Genomic DNA, 18,342 nt, shown 5'->3' on the forward strand with positions numbered 1-18,342 from the left:
CCTTTAGCTGAGATCACCACCAGCTTCCACAAGATATGTGAGTACACGAGGAGAGCCACTGAAACATGCTCCATGCACTGGGGTATATCTAAAGAACTGTCCACAGCCTTTATTAGGGTCTGCCCCAAGCTGTAGTAATTTTACCAATGTCTTTTCACTGCCCGAGAAAGCGGCTACAAATAGTGCAGTCTGGTTAAATATATTTTTGATATCCACTGGTACGCCCTTCTTCACTATAAAGTCTTCGACCTTTTCTGCTTTGTCATCTATGATATACACATGGAGAATTTCTGAGGCATTAGCCGTCTCTAAGTTGGAAACTCGTGTGGGTATTATGCACGGCGGTGAGGAAGAATTGTACATCTTTCTACCACTAAAACAGAGAAAAAACTTAGCTTCTGCTAAAAAAAAAGTAAAAGATCGAAAGGAACCTTTCTTAGAATTATATGGAAGGAAATATTTTGCAAAATCTATAAAACTCAAAATAAAAACAATTATTGATATTTTAAACAATACAGTAGAGCCAGTCTACCGTTTTAGAGAGTCGGTAAGAAAGAGATATGAATTTTACAAGAGCATTGATTAAAGTTCTTCAAAAAGAGAAATTTCAAAGAAAACAGTGATATAAAACTTAATAGTACTAAACACTCAGCGCAGAAGTAAAGAGCCATATGCCTGTTTAATCCAAAAACAACCTAATAATCAGTCAAACTAAAAACAAACAGAAGTTAATACGACTTGACAAATGAAACCCAAAACCGACCCAATTAAAGTGAGTCAAACTTAGAGTGAACAGAAATTACGACCAATGAGAGGTGGGCTGCCTTCAAGGTTCTGGTTTGAGAAAAGAGCAACATGTCCATATTTTCTATTACTGTAAATATACAGGTAAAGAATGGGCCAATTGAATAATTCAGAACCTTTATCCCTTGGGGATACCTGGGTCATGTTTCTTTATAGGCAACTTTTATGGACCTTTCAAAATCTCTGAATGGAACGGCTAACTAGAAATTTGGATCCAATGCTAATGGGGACTAGTCGCTGCCGGGGCTAAAAATGGGAGGGGGCTGCTAGCCTTCCGATTACTTTCAATCTTGCAAAGAGTACCAGACTTCATACTTTCTTGGACAATTCGCAGTAGATGAAGTGGTGAGCCAAAAAAAGAAAACATATGGAGGACTCATCCCTCTTTATTTTCAATGTCAATGCTACAGCACTGACTCTCAAATAAGGCACAAAAACTAAAAGTTTAATTCATTAATTATTTTTTAAATCATTGACTTCATAAATGATTTTGAAAGCACTTCTTAATAAAAAATATACTTAATTCATTTCAGTTAAAGTGTTTCTCCATCTTCTACTATGTTATAGACGAAAGATGCTTGTTCAGTGGTCAACCAAAAGCTTGCTCAGGGGTCAGGGGCATCAGCTGACCTGAATATAAGCGGAAATAAGTTTATTTTATTTTTTTAAATATGAAATGATTTTTTTTCCAACGAAAATGACAAAATTATATTTTTCAAAATCTAAGATGCTACGGAATGCCTGGCTTAAAATTTTGATATATTTGAATTGTTTTCTGACCTTGGCTCACTAGGTGGGGATGGGCGAGATTGCCACCCCTGATCGGGTGCCTCTGCAAATTATCCCATTTTCCTTTTCGTTATAGTTGACCCTCCCATGTTATTTTTAGCCCTCGCAGTGACTAGCCCCCATTAGTATTGGCTCTAAATTTCGAGTTAACCGTTCCATTCCGAGATTTTGAAAGGTCCATAAAAGTTGCCTAGAAAGAAACCTGACCCAGGTATCCTCAAAGGATAAAGGTTCTGAATTTTTCAATTGGTTCATTCTTTACGTGTAGATTGACAATAATAGAAAATATGGACATGTTACTCTTTTCTAAAGCCAGAACCTTGAAGGCAGCCCACCTTTCATTGGTCGTAATTTCTGTTCACTCTAAGTTTGACTCACTTTAATTGTGTTTGATTTGGGTTTCATTTGTCAATTCGTATTAATTTCTGTTTGTTTTTAGTTTGACTGATTATTAGGTTGTTTTTGGATTAAACAGGCCTATGGCTCTTTGCTTCTGCGCTTAGTGTTTAGTACTATTAAGTTTTATATCACTGTTTTCTTTGAAATTTCTCTTTTTGAAGAACTTTAATCAATGCTCTTGTAAAATTCATATCTCTTTCTTACCGACTCTCTAAAACGGTAGACTGGCTCTACTGTATTTTTTAAACTACCAATAATTGTTTTTCTTTGGATTTTTTTAGATTTTGCAAAATATTTCCTTCCATATAATTCTAAGAAAGGTTCCTTTCGATCTTTTACTTTTTTTTTTTTTTTTTTTTTTAGCAGAAGCTAAGTTTTTTCTCTTTTTTATTCGTAGAAAGATGTACAATTCTTCCTCAACGCCGTGCATAATACCCACACGAGTTTCCAACTTATAGACGGCTAATGCCTCAGAAATTCTCCATGTGTATATCATAGATGACAAAGCAGAAAAGGTCGAAGACTTTATAGTGAAGAAGGGCGTACCAGTGTATATCAAAAACAAATTTAACCAGACAGCACTATTTGTAGCCGCTTTCTCGGGCAGTGAAAAGACATTGGTAAAATTACTACAGCTTGGGGCAGACCCTAATAAAGGCTGTGGACAGTTCTTTAGATATACCCCAGTGCATGGAGCATGTTTCAGTGGCTCCCCTCGTGTACTCACATATCTTGTGGAAGCTGGTGGTGATCTCAGCTAAAGGGACGAGTTTGGAAGAACTCCCCGTGATTGGGCAGTTGGGTACCTTAACAGACCAGCTCAGCGTATGGAAATCCTTGCTGTGATTGAATCCTACCGGGAATTGGCCACTTCAGGATCTTCCAAGGCGGTTGACGCTTTCAAAAAGCCTAAGTCCAAGACTTTAAGATCCATGGCACAAGTCCGTTAACTTTTTAGTTTATATATTATGGGGCCAGGGGTGGGCATCCGCTAATTTTCGTAAGAAGAATGGAGGCCCATTGATATTAATCATTTATTTAGATAATAATATGACTTCAGCTCCCTATTTAAATATGATGCCATTTGTAAACAAAGACAATATTTTTTCTAAAGTAGGGTAAGTTGAGTGCCCATTACAATAGAGAAGAGGGCGTTAAAACACCCTAAATTTGTAATATCCTTATTTGGAGCTCTTTGTTGTTTTTTCAATGAAAAGGTAGTTTGGTATTGGAAAAAAAAAACAACGCTATATACCCTTTGTAGGATTTTGTTTTAGTGAGTGGAGGCAAAATCAAAATGGGCAAAATATATTGAAATATGTCAAGAATTATTGGGAAAATTCTGAGATTCTTCCTCAGGGGGATGAATTTTTTTTTCAATAAAAACACAAAAAGGAATTCATTCAAAATCTAGTTGGATGTTTCCCCCTCCCCCTAATCAGCACCATTGCATATAATCTGAAATTTATTTCACTGATGGACAGCTTAAACCACCAAAAGGTGAATCATGAACAAAATGGCAAATTAGAGAAAAATTGTACTCCCTTCCCTTTTAGTTACCTCAATGTCTGCTATGTAACTGTATTAAATTCTGTTAACCATTGTTTATTATTATCATTACCGTAATCTGATTTTCTCTTTGGACATTTAAGATAATTTTAGGGACCTATTCTTGTCGGTCGAATCTAAAAATTATTACCGTTATATATTTTGGTACTGGTGCGTAATACGGACACTTTTATATATTGTACAAGGAAACCAGTCACGAAAACAAGGAAAGAGAATAGATTGTAACCCTCTCAATGCTCTGCAAATTTAAAGTGGTTGCTTGTGTCGTACAAAAAAATAACATACTTTCGATATTTTCAACGAAAAAATGAAAATTGTTGAATAACCAATAAAGTATTTTGAATGACCCATTGTGCAATTGTTATAGTGTAGTGAAGCGCAAGCACCAGCTTAGAACGCTGTAAGGTAAGGAGGTTGAATCCAAGGAACATTTTTGGGGTTATTCTCTCCCTCCTGAAGTTGTCCTTGTCTAGGAGAAGTAACCTCTCCGTATAAGATCTTTTGAGTAAACATGATTATTAAATCAGTAAACAAAAAATAGAACAAAATATGAATTCTGTCCGATGTTAAAAACTTCAACGTCTCTTACATCTGATGATAATTGAATACATTATCAACCATATTTTTTTTAAATAATACAGAACGAAGTGTAAAAATTACAAAATTTTGGCCAAAAAAAAAAGAGTATGAAAACGCAAAAATAACAAGGGGAATTGTATTTACAAGAAATTGTAAAGCAAATCCTATAAGATTTTGAGATTCAAGAAGAAGGGAATGGCCCTATCACTTCCCTGCCACCTGACCTGATGTTTAGTTGACTTGCTTGACTTAAATCTCTCCGTCCCCTAAGGTCGTTCTCCGGTCTCTTCTTTCATCGATGTGGCTAATGATGTGGCTCCCATATTAAATATCTTCTGCCAATCGGAGAAGGTAATAAGTGTTTAGCGACGAGTAATCGTATCTTTTATACGCAAAAAATATTTTAATTATCCATATAGCACCTTATTTTTTTTTTTTTTTTTTTTAATAAGGTTTGGATCTTTGGACGTTGTCACCTTCTCTTTTGTAGTTCGATAAATGGTATAGGATAATGCATATTATACTTGCTCACTGGTAAGGGGCATTTTCACAAACTTGTGACAATTCAATTTTATTACCTTTTTAAATTGAGGGAAGGAGGGTTGCGAATGATGTATGGGTAATAAAGTTTTATTTAGGTTCTTCGTCCGTAACAATGGGCAGGGGCCTTATTTCTCAATTCGTTTTAATATTCAGGAGTACATTAATCTGCAGACTAAGCGACTTAGAAGGCTTAGTGAGAATATGTAGCGTGGATATCTGAAGACTATGTCAAGTCCCAATAAATCTAGCGACATTTTGTGTCTGAATTCCACAGTTTATAGAATTAGCAGTATGATCATTCTCTATCTCTCCCATTATAAAAACCCGGACAGGGGTGCGAGTGCTCCGGAGAACGTTTTTGCAGATAGAAACATAGGCGTTATCAGCTCTTTTCGCGGGTAGACAAGTCAGATTTCTCTTGGACGCGAAACTTGGCTTCAACGTTGGAACACTAATTTTGAAGAAACTAATTTTAAATTAATTTATTCCAATACATACATGAAAATCGGTAGTTAGTAGTGTAATGTTATTATTAGATGTTTTTAGGAATTAAAAATAGGTTTCGAAGTCTCAAGTTGGTTTCAAAGGCATTTTGAGAAAGTTTCTGCCAAAATACGTGTTCCAGGGTAATTGGACCGCTAATGGCAGATCAAATGAGAGGAGTTGTTTGTACGCGCCGATATAAATATAAATATATATATATATATATATATATATATATATATATATATATATATATATATATATATATATATATATATATACTACGAAAACTTTACGAAAAATAAAGTTTTTTTTAAAGAATAGTAAAGGCCATATCAAACAGTTCGTGGTAATGAACTGTAAGTAAGGAGCGACCTGGCTCAATGGTAATTGAAACTCTAAAAAACGGGATTTTGATACCAATAGATAGATCAAAAGAATCAGATTTTAATTCTGATTTCAAATATATAAGTTTCATTAAGTTTAATCTTACCCATCAAAAGTTACGTGCCTGAGAAAATTTGGCTGATTTTCGAAAAAAGGGGGAAAGACCCCCTAAAAGTTATAAAACCTTAATGAAAATCGCACCATCATATTCAGCCTATCAGAGAACCCTACTATTGAGTTTTCAGGCTCCTATCTAAAAAAAAGTAGAATTTTCTATTTTTGCAATAAGAAAGAACATGGATGCGTGGGTGTTTGTTTTTTTTTTTTTTTTTTTTTTTTTTTACCCAGGTTGGTTCTGTACGACCACTGGGGCATATAAATTCTAGGAAGGGCTAATTTTACAGGCCAAAAAAATCTAAAGGTCTAATTTTTATTTACAAAAAAAATATGAGGGCAACTAGGCCCCCTCCCACTCTAATTTTTTTCCCAAAGTCACCCGCTAAAAATTTTGAGATAGCCATTTTGTTCAGCATGGTTGAAAATATGATAAATATGTCTTTTAGGATGACTTGATCCCCCAAAGTCCCCAGGGGGAGTGCTGAAAGTTATGAACTTTACTCAATTTTAACATATAGTATTGGTTATTGGGAAGTATACAGACTTTTTCAGAGGAGATTTTTTCTGGTAGGTGGGGGAAGGAGAGGGCCGCGGGCTATATGGAAGGATCTTTCCATGGAGGAAGTTTTCATGGGGAAAGAGACATTGCTATGAAGGGGGCGCCGGATTTCCCAGCATTATTAAAGAAAAAGATCAGGAATTAAATAAAAAAAAACAAGTTTTTCAACTGATCAACTGATTGTGATTAAGAGGTCATTTTTAAAGAACTGGAAAAAAAATTCGAACTATAGTTTAAAGAGCAGGGTATTGACTAGGGGGCGAACCCCCTAATATACGTGTTAAAAATTTATGAATATAGAAGTTCGTTACGTAAGTTAATTCTAAGTTACGTATATTTATTACTAATAAAAACGTTCGTAAATAAAATTAAACAAGTTTCGAGAAAGCCATTTAACCAAATTTAATATGCAAATATTGTGTTAATTATTCGTGTACGGTGAGCCAAAATCAAAATCTGCATTAATTCAAAACGTTCATAAATTAAATAAAAAGAAAGTTTTTTTAACTGAAAGTAAGGAACGCCATTAAAACGTAAAACGAACATAAATTATTCTGTATATGAAAGGGGCTGTCCCCTCCTCAACGCCTCGCTCTTTACACTAAAGTTTGACTTTCTCACAACTCTATTTTTTTAAACAATAAAAAAACTTTAGTGTAAAGAGCGAGGCGTTGAGGAGGGTACAGTCTCTTTCATATACAGAATAATTTCTGTTCGTTTTAAGTTTTAATGTCGCTCCTTACTTTCAGTTTAAAAAACTTGTTTTTTTTTATTTTTAGAAGATAAAACCCGATCAATTTGGGAACATGGTTAGCAAGGGAGTTTAGTCTTTCCACTTTCTTGCTTTTCTTACAGGAGTATCCGGGATTTCCCAAAAACTTGGTTTAAGGATCCCTCTCCTCACTTGCAAGAGCTCAGAAGTTCAGAAATGGTTTTCGGATTGAGTCTATTGCGTACTGGAGTTTTTATTATTTTCAACTCAGAACACTAACGCTCTGCCACGGCACTGGAATTAGATAAACGAGTCAATATCAGTGTAGAATTGGAAAAAAAAATTTAAGGAAGGATTGTCAGCTTCAATTTTAAATTTGCAACACACTTCTAAAAATTAATTAAAGACTGATTATAATCCAAATCTGCCTCACTTATTATAAAAAGAACACGTCTCTACTCTCTGTTTAACTTTTCAAGATAGACATGAACGAAGCATTCTTTATATAGAAGAACGATTGACTCTACTTGCCCAGACTTTGCGAAGCTTGGAGAAGACTTCTAACTATATTCAGTAAAGGATCTTTTGAGTTAATTTTCATAGTCAAACGTCTTAATCGTTTGAATACAAATTTACCTTTTTGAGAAAAAAATCAGGGGTTTCTCACTCTGTTATCAACATGACTGAATAGTCGAAACTTTTATTATCCGAGAACCCAGTGGCCGTTTCACTCATTAATAATTTAAGAACTTTTTCCATAAAATATATTTTTCAAAGAAAAGCAAAGAGCTCCATTAAGCCAAAAATGAGCGGAAATAGATTCAAATAATATTATAAGCGTAAAACTACCGCAAATACCTTTTCCTGCAGACAGTCTTTGAAATTTCTCCAATTTCAGGGAAGATTATGCCAAGTTTAATTTTCTAAGAACCAAATTATTGTGTTATTGAAATCTTTGCAATAATTCAATTTTTAGAAAATTTAACTTGCCATAACATTCGCTGAAATATTGGAAATTTTAAACACTGTCTGCAGAAAAAGGTTTTACAGATTTCGACTCTTCACCAATTGCTCTTTCAATCCATATTAATCACATGTTCAATGTTACATTATCTGTTAACAGTTACCGCAGCACTGTGGCAAGGCGACAGCCTCAGCCCCAAGTGACTAGGAAGGATGCATGTTCAAGATACTTTGCGGTAATGATGTCTTCCTATTGGGACCGCGTTTGTCTTTGCTCTTCTTTTACTTTTGACACGTCACCGCTTTTCTTCTAACCGCGTGTGTCCTTGCTCTTCATTTTCATTTTTGACTGGCTCAAATGATTGGGGCCACATCTCTTCTAACCACGTGTGTCTTTGGTCTTCATTTTTTGACACGCTCTAACTGTCACTTTCGCATATCTGGTTATTGGCTTTTTCACCATAAACTTTTTTAAACTAGATAACAGTTTTTCTCCTTTTTTTTAGATGAAAAAACATGATTTTTAATATATTCAAGAACTAGGAAATTACAGGAGTGGTTTCTAAGTTGGAAAAACGCAATATTCCTATAATAGATCTGGTTTCCCCTCGGAACGGGTGTGCCGATCCCAGAAGTACTGCAATCAGTGTTGCCACTTGACCGATACCGAAAAGTGGTGTCGGTCAATGAAAAAAACGGTGTTTTTGCGGTATCCTTTTCACCGAAACATGGTATAATTTATGGTATATTTTGGTACCCGTAATGCAGATACGTTGTAACTAGTTTCAACAAAAAAACTCACTTTTGAAAAGCAATTAGTTCCTTGCTACTTTTCTAGCAAATGGATACTATTCTTTGTTATTTTTGTAAGTGGTAGATTTTGCCATGGACTTTGAACAAGATAGGTAGAATAAAATAAAAAGAGACATCCCCCAGATATCCACCCCATATAAAAAAGGGAAAAATAGTCCCTAATGATAATTTTTTACCCTTTTGTCACTTTCTGGCACTCTCACCCGTTCTTCATCACTAATAGCTCGTCCAGACCATCCGTTCTCTAGAAAATAATAAGCAGGATAATGTACTCTTTTCTGTTTTAAACTAGATTAAATGTTAATTTATCAATATTTGTTTTATTTTTGGCGCTTTCTCTAGAAGTACTGTGTATTCCGTCGTTTTGTCCCAATTTTCTATTTTTGGATCCTCTGATATAGGCTACCGGCCTTGAAAACGAAAAAAAGAGACAAATGTGCCAGTCTACACTTCCAGTCTTTCGCCACATTCTCTTTTAAAGAAAGTAGACAGTTGGACACACTCCAAAAGGCGAGAATGCTAGATTAAAAAGTTTTTAGTGGCTCAGCAAACGACAAACGACATTTCAAACGTCAAACGACGTTTGACGTCAAACGTCAAACGTCAAAACATTTCAAAAATGTCAAACGACATTTTCGAACCAGATGCTCGTTTTTTCTTCTTTTTAATTTTAGACGCTTTGCGCAACAGAAGCAGTTTTTACACAACTTATGTCCTTAAAATATATTTTAAAAAAAACTAATGTAAAGAATAATAAAAATTTGTAATGATGCCTTTCTACAATTTTCAACTTCTCGAGAGAGCATATTATTTAGCCTACTTGCTTTAAACAATCCTCGGCATGATTCGGTTTTTAATTTGTCAGCATGTTTTTATTCCTCCCCTCGCCCCGAAGCAAAGAAAGTAGTGACACCCTTGTCTACATAAGTGCCCAAAACATAATTGTTTGAAACTTTATTTATTTGTTTATAAACTTTAACTTCTTTTACTGTATACTGTTCAGTCTATTGGGCTGTAAAAATGGAAAGACAATGCCCAAAAGAAGCAAGATAGGATAGCCCGGGACTACTTATTTACTAAATTCTACTATAGTATTCGCTCTGCTTTGCAGTGTCTGTACACCTTTACCATACTAATGGTTGAAAATTACTTTCATTCTGGCACCTGACTGATATGTAAAATATTTGCTCTTGGAAGCACGTTAATTACTAGTTTGAATTTTCGCGAATTCCGCAGTAACCTATCCAGCCATATGTTATTAGAAGTAAAGAGCAAACAATTGACCCTTTTCCCGTACGGTGACATTACTTAAGATAAATTCAGTGATAAGTCATTTCGTGGTATAAATACGCTGATCAAAGTCATTTTGCGGTATAATTGCGGTATAATCAGAAAAAAATGCGGCATTTCTTTCCAAATTGCGGTATTTTAACGCAAAGCGCGGTATAAGTGATATAACAGACTGCAATACTGGGCCAAGGCGTGTAGGGAGCGGGGCAAGCCCCGACATCCCTCCGGTTTCCAAAAATCGGTTTTATATTCTGGGCCCCATGTAGGGACCGTATCAGAAATTAAGCTGATAGGAACAGATGTTACACTTGGATCTTAGCCAAAAGGCCAAGAAACAATAATTTAACAAGGATTGTCAAAGAGTTTATAAGAACACGAGTAACAAAGTTTGTCGCAAATTTTATTTCGGTTGCAATACTCATTATACAAACTTATCAATTTGTCTTTAGATTTTTCAAAACAGCAAAAAATATTTCCAATAATATCAAAGTTTATTTCAAAATTCTAATGGTAGACGGAAAATTTTCCAATTAAGACTTGGACAAAATTGTCCCAAAATTACCCAAGAAAACACGCTCATTTGCAATGAAAATTGTCACTCCGCCAGTTGATACCACTGGTGTTGATGAAGAGCGTCAAATCATGGAAATTAGGGGGTAAGGCCGGATCTAGTGCCCCCCCCCCCGATATTTTTGTCCAACTCGTTAAAACGCAATGCATTTAAACAAATTTCCGATGTTTTTTTTTAAACTTATTTTGTATCCCTCCCTAAAAACAATATTATAGACACGGCCCTGGGGAGAGGGGGGGGGGTCAACAGAGTATTTTTCAGAGTCCAGGGAGGAGAATTTTGTTCTTTTCAATATCTTTAACAAACATACTTAAAAAAAAAACAAGCCCCATTTCAATGATAAAACCTCGAAAAGATTTTGTTTTAATCCAAGAAGGGGACTGCAGGAAAAACACAAGCCACTGGCATTCGTATAAGCTACTTGGTAACAATGCAAGTTGTATTATGAAATCATTAAATTTGCTTCAAATTTGGAAACAAAAGCTGAATTTTTAATCACATAAGCAAAATACACAAACACGAAGCAGTGAGACTTCAGATAAACGATTGCTTGCTTTAATTTTATTAGTATGTATCCTTTTATGATTCCATTTACTTGATTAATTCTATTTTTCTATCTTGTTATGAACAATGTAACCAGTCGACTGTATTGAAGAATAGATGGCCTTCAAGTAAAATTCCAGTTTTATAGCAGAATTTGAGTGTAAACCTATTTAAGCACCTTAAGTTTTGAACCCTGGAAAAGCAAAAGAAAATGGAAAAAAGTCCTGGAGATGAAAAAAATCCAGTCCATGGAAAAAGATGGACTGGAGCTGAAGTAGAAAGACTTAGTAGAAACAAGATAGTACGAGGGAAGTTACGTTCCAAGATGGTATTATCTTTTGATTTTTCAAATGCAGAGGAGTAATGCCTTATGGGCTATCTTTCTGTATGGACTTGTACTAGTTTTGTTCATATTTTTTTAGCAACGATTTGCCCTTTACATTTTAGCCTAGATAAATTACGCGGCTCTGCTTCAAGGATAACAATTCCAGCGATAGTTTCTTTCTAAGACGAAACAAAAGAGGACTGAACTTAGCTTGGACTTAGCTCGTTTTTACACCATTTAAGAACATAACAAATAAATACAAGAATCGCTTCCTTCCAATGTCGTTCAGGCCCATGAGCCCTCACAAAGTCTCCTTCGTCTGGGGAAAAATAGATTTTTGTAAAATTTAGGACGGTTCTGCAGCAAAGCCTGCAATAGAAACAAGGGCCAGCCTTGGCTACACCAATTCCTTGTACCAAAATCTCTTAAAGAATGCACTTTAATCATCAACTCAATGAATTCACCCTTCATTGAAAGACTTTAATTTATGGGCCAACGAATCATTGGTGAAGCTTTCAAAATGCCCTACTTCAGACTCTCTGGATGTATCAACGAATATAAAACTTTGAGATGGTAAATCACAGGTTTTTTTTGCGTTAGTTGCAGTTAGGCTCCAGACTTCTCCTTCCTCACAGACTGTTTTCTCTTGATTCTCGTTCTCCCTTCACATGGAGAATTGCCTCTTGATTCTCGTTCTCCCTTCACACAGAGCACTTTCTCTTGAATCGCGTTCTCCTGTCACACAGAGCATTGTGTCTAGAAACAAGATAAGGAACCAAAGAGACTAAAATCTTTGGTAGTTCGAGAGACTAAAATATATTATGTTTATTGGGACGTAGAGTAGATGTTCTACATTTTTTTATTTTCATGGAATGGTGATGAAAATATGGGGTGGGGTACCCAAAAATTAGAAGGGGATAACCACAGTCAAGACACATTATATTTATATTGAGGTTCAAACCTACAAAGACGGTAAATGACCAAATAGGTATAATTTTCAAATATGATTTTTTTGGGTTTCAAGCGAATTCAATTTATAGCCCAAAAGTAGCGAGATTTAAAACATTATAGCCCAAAAACCCGCCTTGCGGGTTTTTAGTAACTTTTCCCACGAAGCTGAAAATTTTATAGCCCAATTGGTGGGAAATAGTCCAACCTGGCGGTAAGTGATGACCCTGGATGTGCTAGTCGAAGCCTCAATATAGCGAGACCGGCGTTAACTGGATCTCCCTATTGAGGCTATTCAAAAATTGTTTAATCCATTTATATACTGAGAATTGTTTAATAAGAATCCTTAACAGTATTTATAACAATTTAATACTCAACTATTTAAATCGATACATAGATTTTAAATTACATTGTCACATGTAAAATTTCATTAAAAACTCTTTATTAGTTTTTCATTTATCTATAAAATGTTTTTCAAATTATATTTAACCAAGATTCAACTTGAAGTTAGATTTTTAACGCATGAGTCGCATGCATTGAAAATGTTAACGCCGAAACAAGAAAATGCAACATGTATTAAAATGCTTCCCCGCTAATTAAAACAAAATTCACCGATCGATTTTCCATGCAGCTCAAAGGAATAGATGTAAAAATAAAACAAGTGCTGTTTAAAGAAAAAAATGTTGAATAACACCTAAGGGAGGGGGTATTCAAAAAGACAGGGTACTTTGTTTTTATAAAAGAGAAAATGTTTTTAATTTCCTTATTCAAATGTCATCTTTCCTTTCCATAGGGAGGAAGGAAACCCCTCATATCAGAGGCAACGCTATAGCGTTGCGTATAGTAAAGGTCATACGGCTCCAATGTTTTATTATTTATTGTTATTTTTTCTTTCCTAGAGGCACCTCATATGGAAGGGGTCGTCGTAGAAGCTTCAAAGGGGGCTCATTTAATTGGAAATCAAGAGTTCTAGTGCCCTTATAAGGGTCAAAAGTGATTGAAAGGCAACAAACACCTTTTCCACGCCCACCAGTTCCACAAACACATCCAATCAAAATTTTGAGATAGCCATTTTGTTCAGCTTAGGTAATCTCCAGATAGAAATTAAGCTTTTCCGGAGGACATTCCCCTACGGCCCTCAGGACAACAATTATAAATTATGCCATGGGGGCATATAAGGTTTTTTATAGAAAGCTTTGTCGTAGAAACTTCAAAAATGACTCATTCAATTGGAAATTCAGAGGGCTAGTGCCCATTTTAATAGTCGGGAGTGATTGGACGGCAACTAACCCCCCTCTCACGCCCACCTTTTCCCCAAACACATCCAATCAAAATTTTGAGATAGCCATTTTGTTAAACGTAGTTGAAAATTCAGGGAATTAGGTCTTTTAGGTAGACACGCCCCCCCCCCCACAGCCCTCAGGGCAAGGGTTGTAAGTTATGCTCTGGGGGCATGTAAGTTTTTTTTATAGAAAGCGGTGTCGTAAAAACTTCAAAAAGGGCTCATTGGATTGGAAATTTAAAGGACTAGTGCCTTATTTAATAGTCAAAAGGGATTGGAATGCAACTAACACCCCGTCCACGCCCACCATTTCCCCAAACACATCCCATCAAAATTTCGAGATAGCCATTTTGTTCAACGCAGTTGAAAGTTCTGGAAATTATATCTTTGAGAAGAACACTTCCCCCACAGTCTTCATGGCAAGAGTTATAAGTTATACCCTGGAGGCATATATGGTTTTTAAGGAGGGAATACTCTTATAAACTTCAGAGGGTTTGATTGAAAATTGAAAGTTTTAGTTCACTTTTTAATGTCAAAAGATATTGGAGGGTAACCAGCCCCCTCCCCATGCTCTTTTTTCCCAAATGCATCCGATAAAAAATTTTAGATAGCTATTTTGTTAAAAATAGTTGAAAGATCATAAAACAAAAACTCCAGTGTCGACACAACCCCCAGGGCCCGGGGGCAGGCGTTGTAAGTTATGCCCTGGGGGCATATATGTTCTTATGGAATGGGTGCTCGTATAAACTTCAAAGAGGGCTCATTTGGTTGGAAATTTAAAGTTTGAGTTCACTTTTTAAGAATCAAAGGAGATTGGAGGGGACCTAGCCCAAATCCCTCTCAATGCCTTTTTTTCTCAAACCCATCTGATAAGAAGTTTGAGGTATTCATTTATTTAAAAATAGTTCAAAGACCATATAACGCAAACTCCGGGGTCGACACAGCCCCCAGGGCCCGAGGGCAGGCGTTGTAAGTTATGCCTTGGGGGAATATATGGTTTTTATGGAAGAGATTCTAGTAAAAACTTTAGAGATGACTCATTTGATTGTAAATTGAAAGTTCTAGTTCAGTTTTTGAGAGTCGAAAGAGATTGGAGGGCAACCCCCCCCCCCCCACCCCCTTTTTTCCGAACGCATCCGATACAAAATTTTAGATAGCCATTAAGTTAAAAATTGTTCAAAAGTCGGATAACAAAAATTCAGGTGTCGGCACTAACCCCAGGGCCCGGGGGCAGACGATATAAGTTATGCCCTGGGGCATATATGGTTCTTATGAAAGGGATGCTCGTATAAACTTCAGACAGGGCTCATTTGATTGGAAATTAAAAGTTCGAGTTCAGTTTTTAATAGTAAAAAGAGATCCGAGGGCAACTAACACCCCCTCCCTCCACGCCTTTTTTTTCCAAAGCCATCTGATGAAAATTTTGAGATAGACATTTTGTTAAAAAAAAATTATACAGTTTTTTAACTTTAGTTTGTTGACACTTATTTTCTTTTCCAAAACCTCTTCAAAGATTTACTTTATATGATTTTGCAAATAGCTTTTGCCAAGTTCTCGCTTTGGCGAACAAGAGAGTTGGAAATCTCTTAGCAACTGATGAACGGATTCTTTTATTATTGGTATAAACCCCCCAGGGCCCCGCGACAGGCTTTGTAAGTTATGCCCTGGGGGTATTTAAGGTTCTTGTGGAAGGGATGGTTGTATAAACTTCAAAGAGGGCTCATTTGTTTGGAAAGTGTAAGTTTTACTTCAGTTTTTGAGAGTCAAAAGAGATCAATGGACAAGAAGCCCCCTCCCTCCACGCCCTTTTTCCCCAAATGCATCAAATAAGAATTTAATGCATAAATAAAGTCAAATAAAATAAAAAATATTTCAAACATCAGGTATTAAAACTTCTGGGTTGACACAACAGTAGGGATGACAGTGAAGGAGTAACATTAAAACTGAAAACGAACAGAAATTATTCCGTATATGAGGGAGTTTCCCCTCTCCTTAATTCCTCGCTCTTTACGCTAAATTTTGATTGATTGCCCCAATTTTTTAAAGAACGACTCCTGACACACAAGGGCCGTTTAATTAGAATAAGAAGCTTTTTTAAAAGAACTAGAAAACCTTAGCGTGAAGAGCGAGGAATTGAGGATGGGGGGCAACCTTCCCATATACGAAATAATTTCTGCTCGTTTCAAGTTTTAATGTCGCTCCTTACTTTAAACTCAATTTTTTAATTCAAACAACATCCTTATGCTGCCATAGCTTTGGGCTAACATTTACAATTTTTCATCACATTTGCAGCTTTCTTATGATTTTGCAAATCACCCATTAAGTCTTGCCATGTCAATACGACGCCTCCAGTTTTATCATGAAGTTGTAGTTTGGTGGCTTTATGCCTTTATATGATAATGTTTTCTCCTCGCCTTTTGTCAATAAGGTTTTGGTCTGTTCTGTCTTGTTGACACGGCACCGATAATTTTCATATGCTAAACCTTTGTGGTCCGTGTTCCTAATAAGAGGTTTTAGAAGGGTTAATTCTCATTGAACTTCAACTGACAAAATGGATAACATGTGAATAAGCGAAAATGGTCTAGCTAAAATTCAAGACAAGAAAGTGAGGGTTTTGACTGGAAAGTGAAAGTGAAGGGGGATCAGCTATGGTATGGGTATTTAATACCTTAATTTACGTCGGTTATATCCTCACATATCCACCAATCTTGGCTTCCTTAGCAGTTATTATCTATAAGAATATTTTTGACCTTATTCCAATTCGAACAATAAATTCCAGCTTTTTCACTTAACCGATGGCTCTTGGGATGCACTTTTAAAATTTATTAATCAACTATTCATATTTATTATTATGTATAAGTATTATTATTATACTATTATTTTATAATTTGAATAAAAAGTGCCCAGGAATTCGGGAAGATTTATTATTTCGCGGGTAGGCCCTTGGCCCCTTGCGTACGTTCCGGCTTTAGTTTTGGCCTCAGAGCAAAAAAATTAAATCTTTTGGTACTTACGTGTTATCCCGACCACACTCAAGGAGTGAAGTTAGGTCAATCATAATGAAATATACCAAAATATGATGAAAATATAATGCTTAGTAACAAAAATTATGAAAAACTATATCAGAGAACTAAGGAGAGCAGGCCGCCCAGAACGCTCGGGATACAATGCTCGGCATAGGAATTCACCGTTGAAATAACCAGATTGACTAGTTTCTTTTACCATGTTCGCTATATATAGGGGTGGGGGCTAAAATTAATTTCCGACAAAAATGATTATAATATTCGTAAAGAGCATAAAAAAGGCATCGAGTGGTAACCTATATTCACTTTAGTCGTAACTCAATAATATGATTTGGTAAATATCTACCCAAAAATGGATATAAACAAATTTTGTAGGCTATGCGTTTCTGAACTTTTTTTGTGCCACCTCCCCGCCCCCCCCCCCCGAAAAAAAAATGTTTGAGTAAAACCCCCTCCGAAAAAAAAATCCTGGGTACGGCCTTGCTAGGCTATAGCCTAGACAAAAACAACAAAATTTCATTGTTTTGTATATCGCCTATGATTGTAGCTGGTCCCATAAGGGGGGGGGGGGTAAATTATAGTTTTTTTAGATTAAATTTGGAAATAGTGATAAATGGGGTATTCAATCATGGCCCTACTTTCTTTTGCTAATATAGGCCTATCTCTATTCCTCCTCAGGAGCATGGGCGTAGGCAGCATATTGTCTAGGGGGGGCAGTCGATAGTGTGATGGAGGGCCTTAAGTCAACTTATTTTCCCTCCATCTGCTTTTTCAGCCATAGCCTATCTAATGTAAATTTGAAGGTCAAGGGGGGCAGCTGCCCCCCCCCCCTACGCCCATGCTCAGGAGTAAGCAAGTCTTCATGCAGGATTACCGTTTACTCCATAGAAAGTTCATTAGGGTTATATACTCAAATAAAAATATTAAATTTCTTACCTATATTCATCACCATTAGAACTTATAGGCATTTTTCACATCAATGAGTATCCTTTATCATTAAACTTGACTTTACTATCACGGCGGCTAAAGCGCAATTAAAGAACAAGTGGATTTCGCCACATGTTGACCATCTACGCCTCCTCGCCAGCTAGAGTCGCCTAAGAAGTAGCCAAGGCGGAATTTAATTAATCACCACGTAAGATGGGGATGTGATAACCGGGTTTACTGGTTGTCACTGATTGTTCCTTGTCTAGGAAAAATTTTAGGGGAAAAACGTTTTAGGGTGAACTCCTAGAAGATAAGCTTTTATTAAGATAAGCTTAGATCCTGCCTTGTGAAGGTATTTCCCGGCTCCTATTCCGTCTGTATTTCTAAGGTTAACAAGGAGAGTTGCCGATAATGGGGGGGGGGGAATTTTAAAAAGACCTTTTGGATGGTTTTTAGATAAAAAAAGGAACAAAATTGCTGACTGCGTAAGTTTTAAAAAGATTGGTTTTGTATCTTCATTTCTAAAAATACGAAAATAAATCCTTACACCTACCCCGCATTTTGTTGAACTGGCACCCCTGTTGATAAGACTGCACAGAAGATGGATTTTAACTTTGATTTAAGACCTTCAGTTTTTTTCTTTAATTCTAGTTTTAAACTGATTTTTTTTGATTTTAGGTTTAAAGCAAAATTATAATGCCAGTGATATAAACAGG

At 36.0% G+C, this 18,342-nt stretch overlaps 1 protein-coding gene and 1 pseudogene across 1 annotated transcript; both read right to left on the minus strand.

The window, feature by feature from the left end:
- Positions 1 to 3: 3 nt before the first annotated feature.
- On the minus strand, positions 4 to 17,766 carry LOC148938518 (inactive serine/threonine-protein kinase TEX14-like). Its single transcript, XM_089107732.1, has 2 exons — positions 17,636 to 17,766; positions 4 to 373 (listed from the first exon to the last, which is right to left on the minus strand). The coding sequence occupies exons 1-2, from the start codon at positions 17,665 to 17,667 to the stop codon at positions 4 to 6; spliced, it is 402 nt and encodes a 133-aa protein (XP_088963858.1). The 5' UTR covers positions 17,668 to 17,766.
- Positions 10,142 to 10,346, minus strand: LOC148938519 (U2 spliceosomal RNA; annotated as a pseudogene).
- Positions 17,767 to 18,342: the final 576 nt, after the last annotated feature.

This window comes from Artemia sp. Qi Xiang Cuo, unplaced genomic scaffold, assembly GCF_049724085.1.
Source record: "Artemia sp. Qi Xiang Cuo unplaced genomic scaffold, ASM4972408v1 HiC_scaffold_3190, whole genome shotgun sequence".
Classification (NCBI taxonomy): Eukaryota; Metazoa; Arthropoda; class Branchiopoda; order Anostraca; family Artemiidae; genus Artemia; species Artemia sp. Qi Xiang Cuo.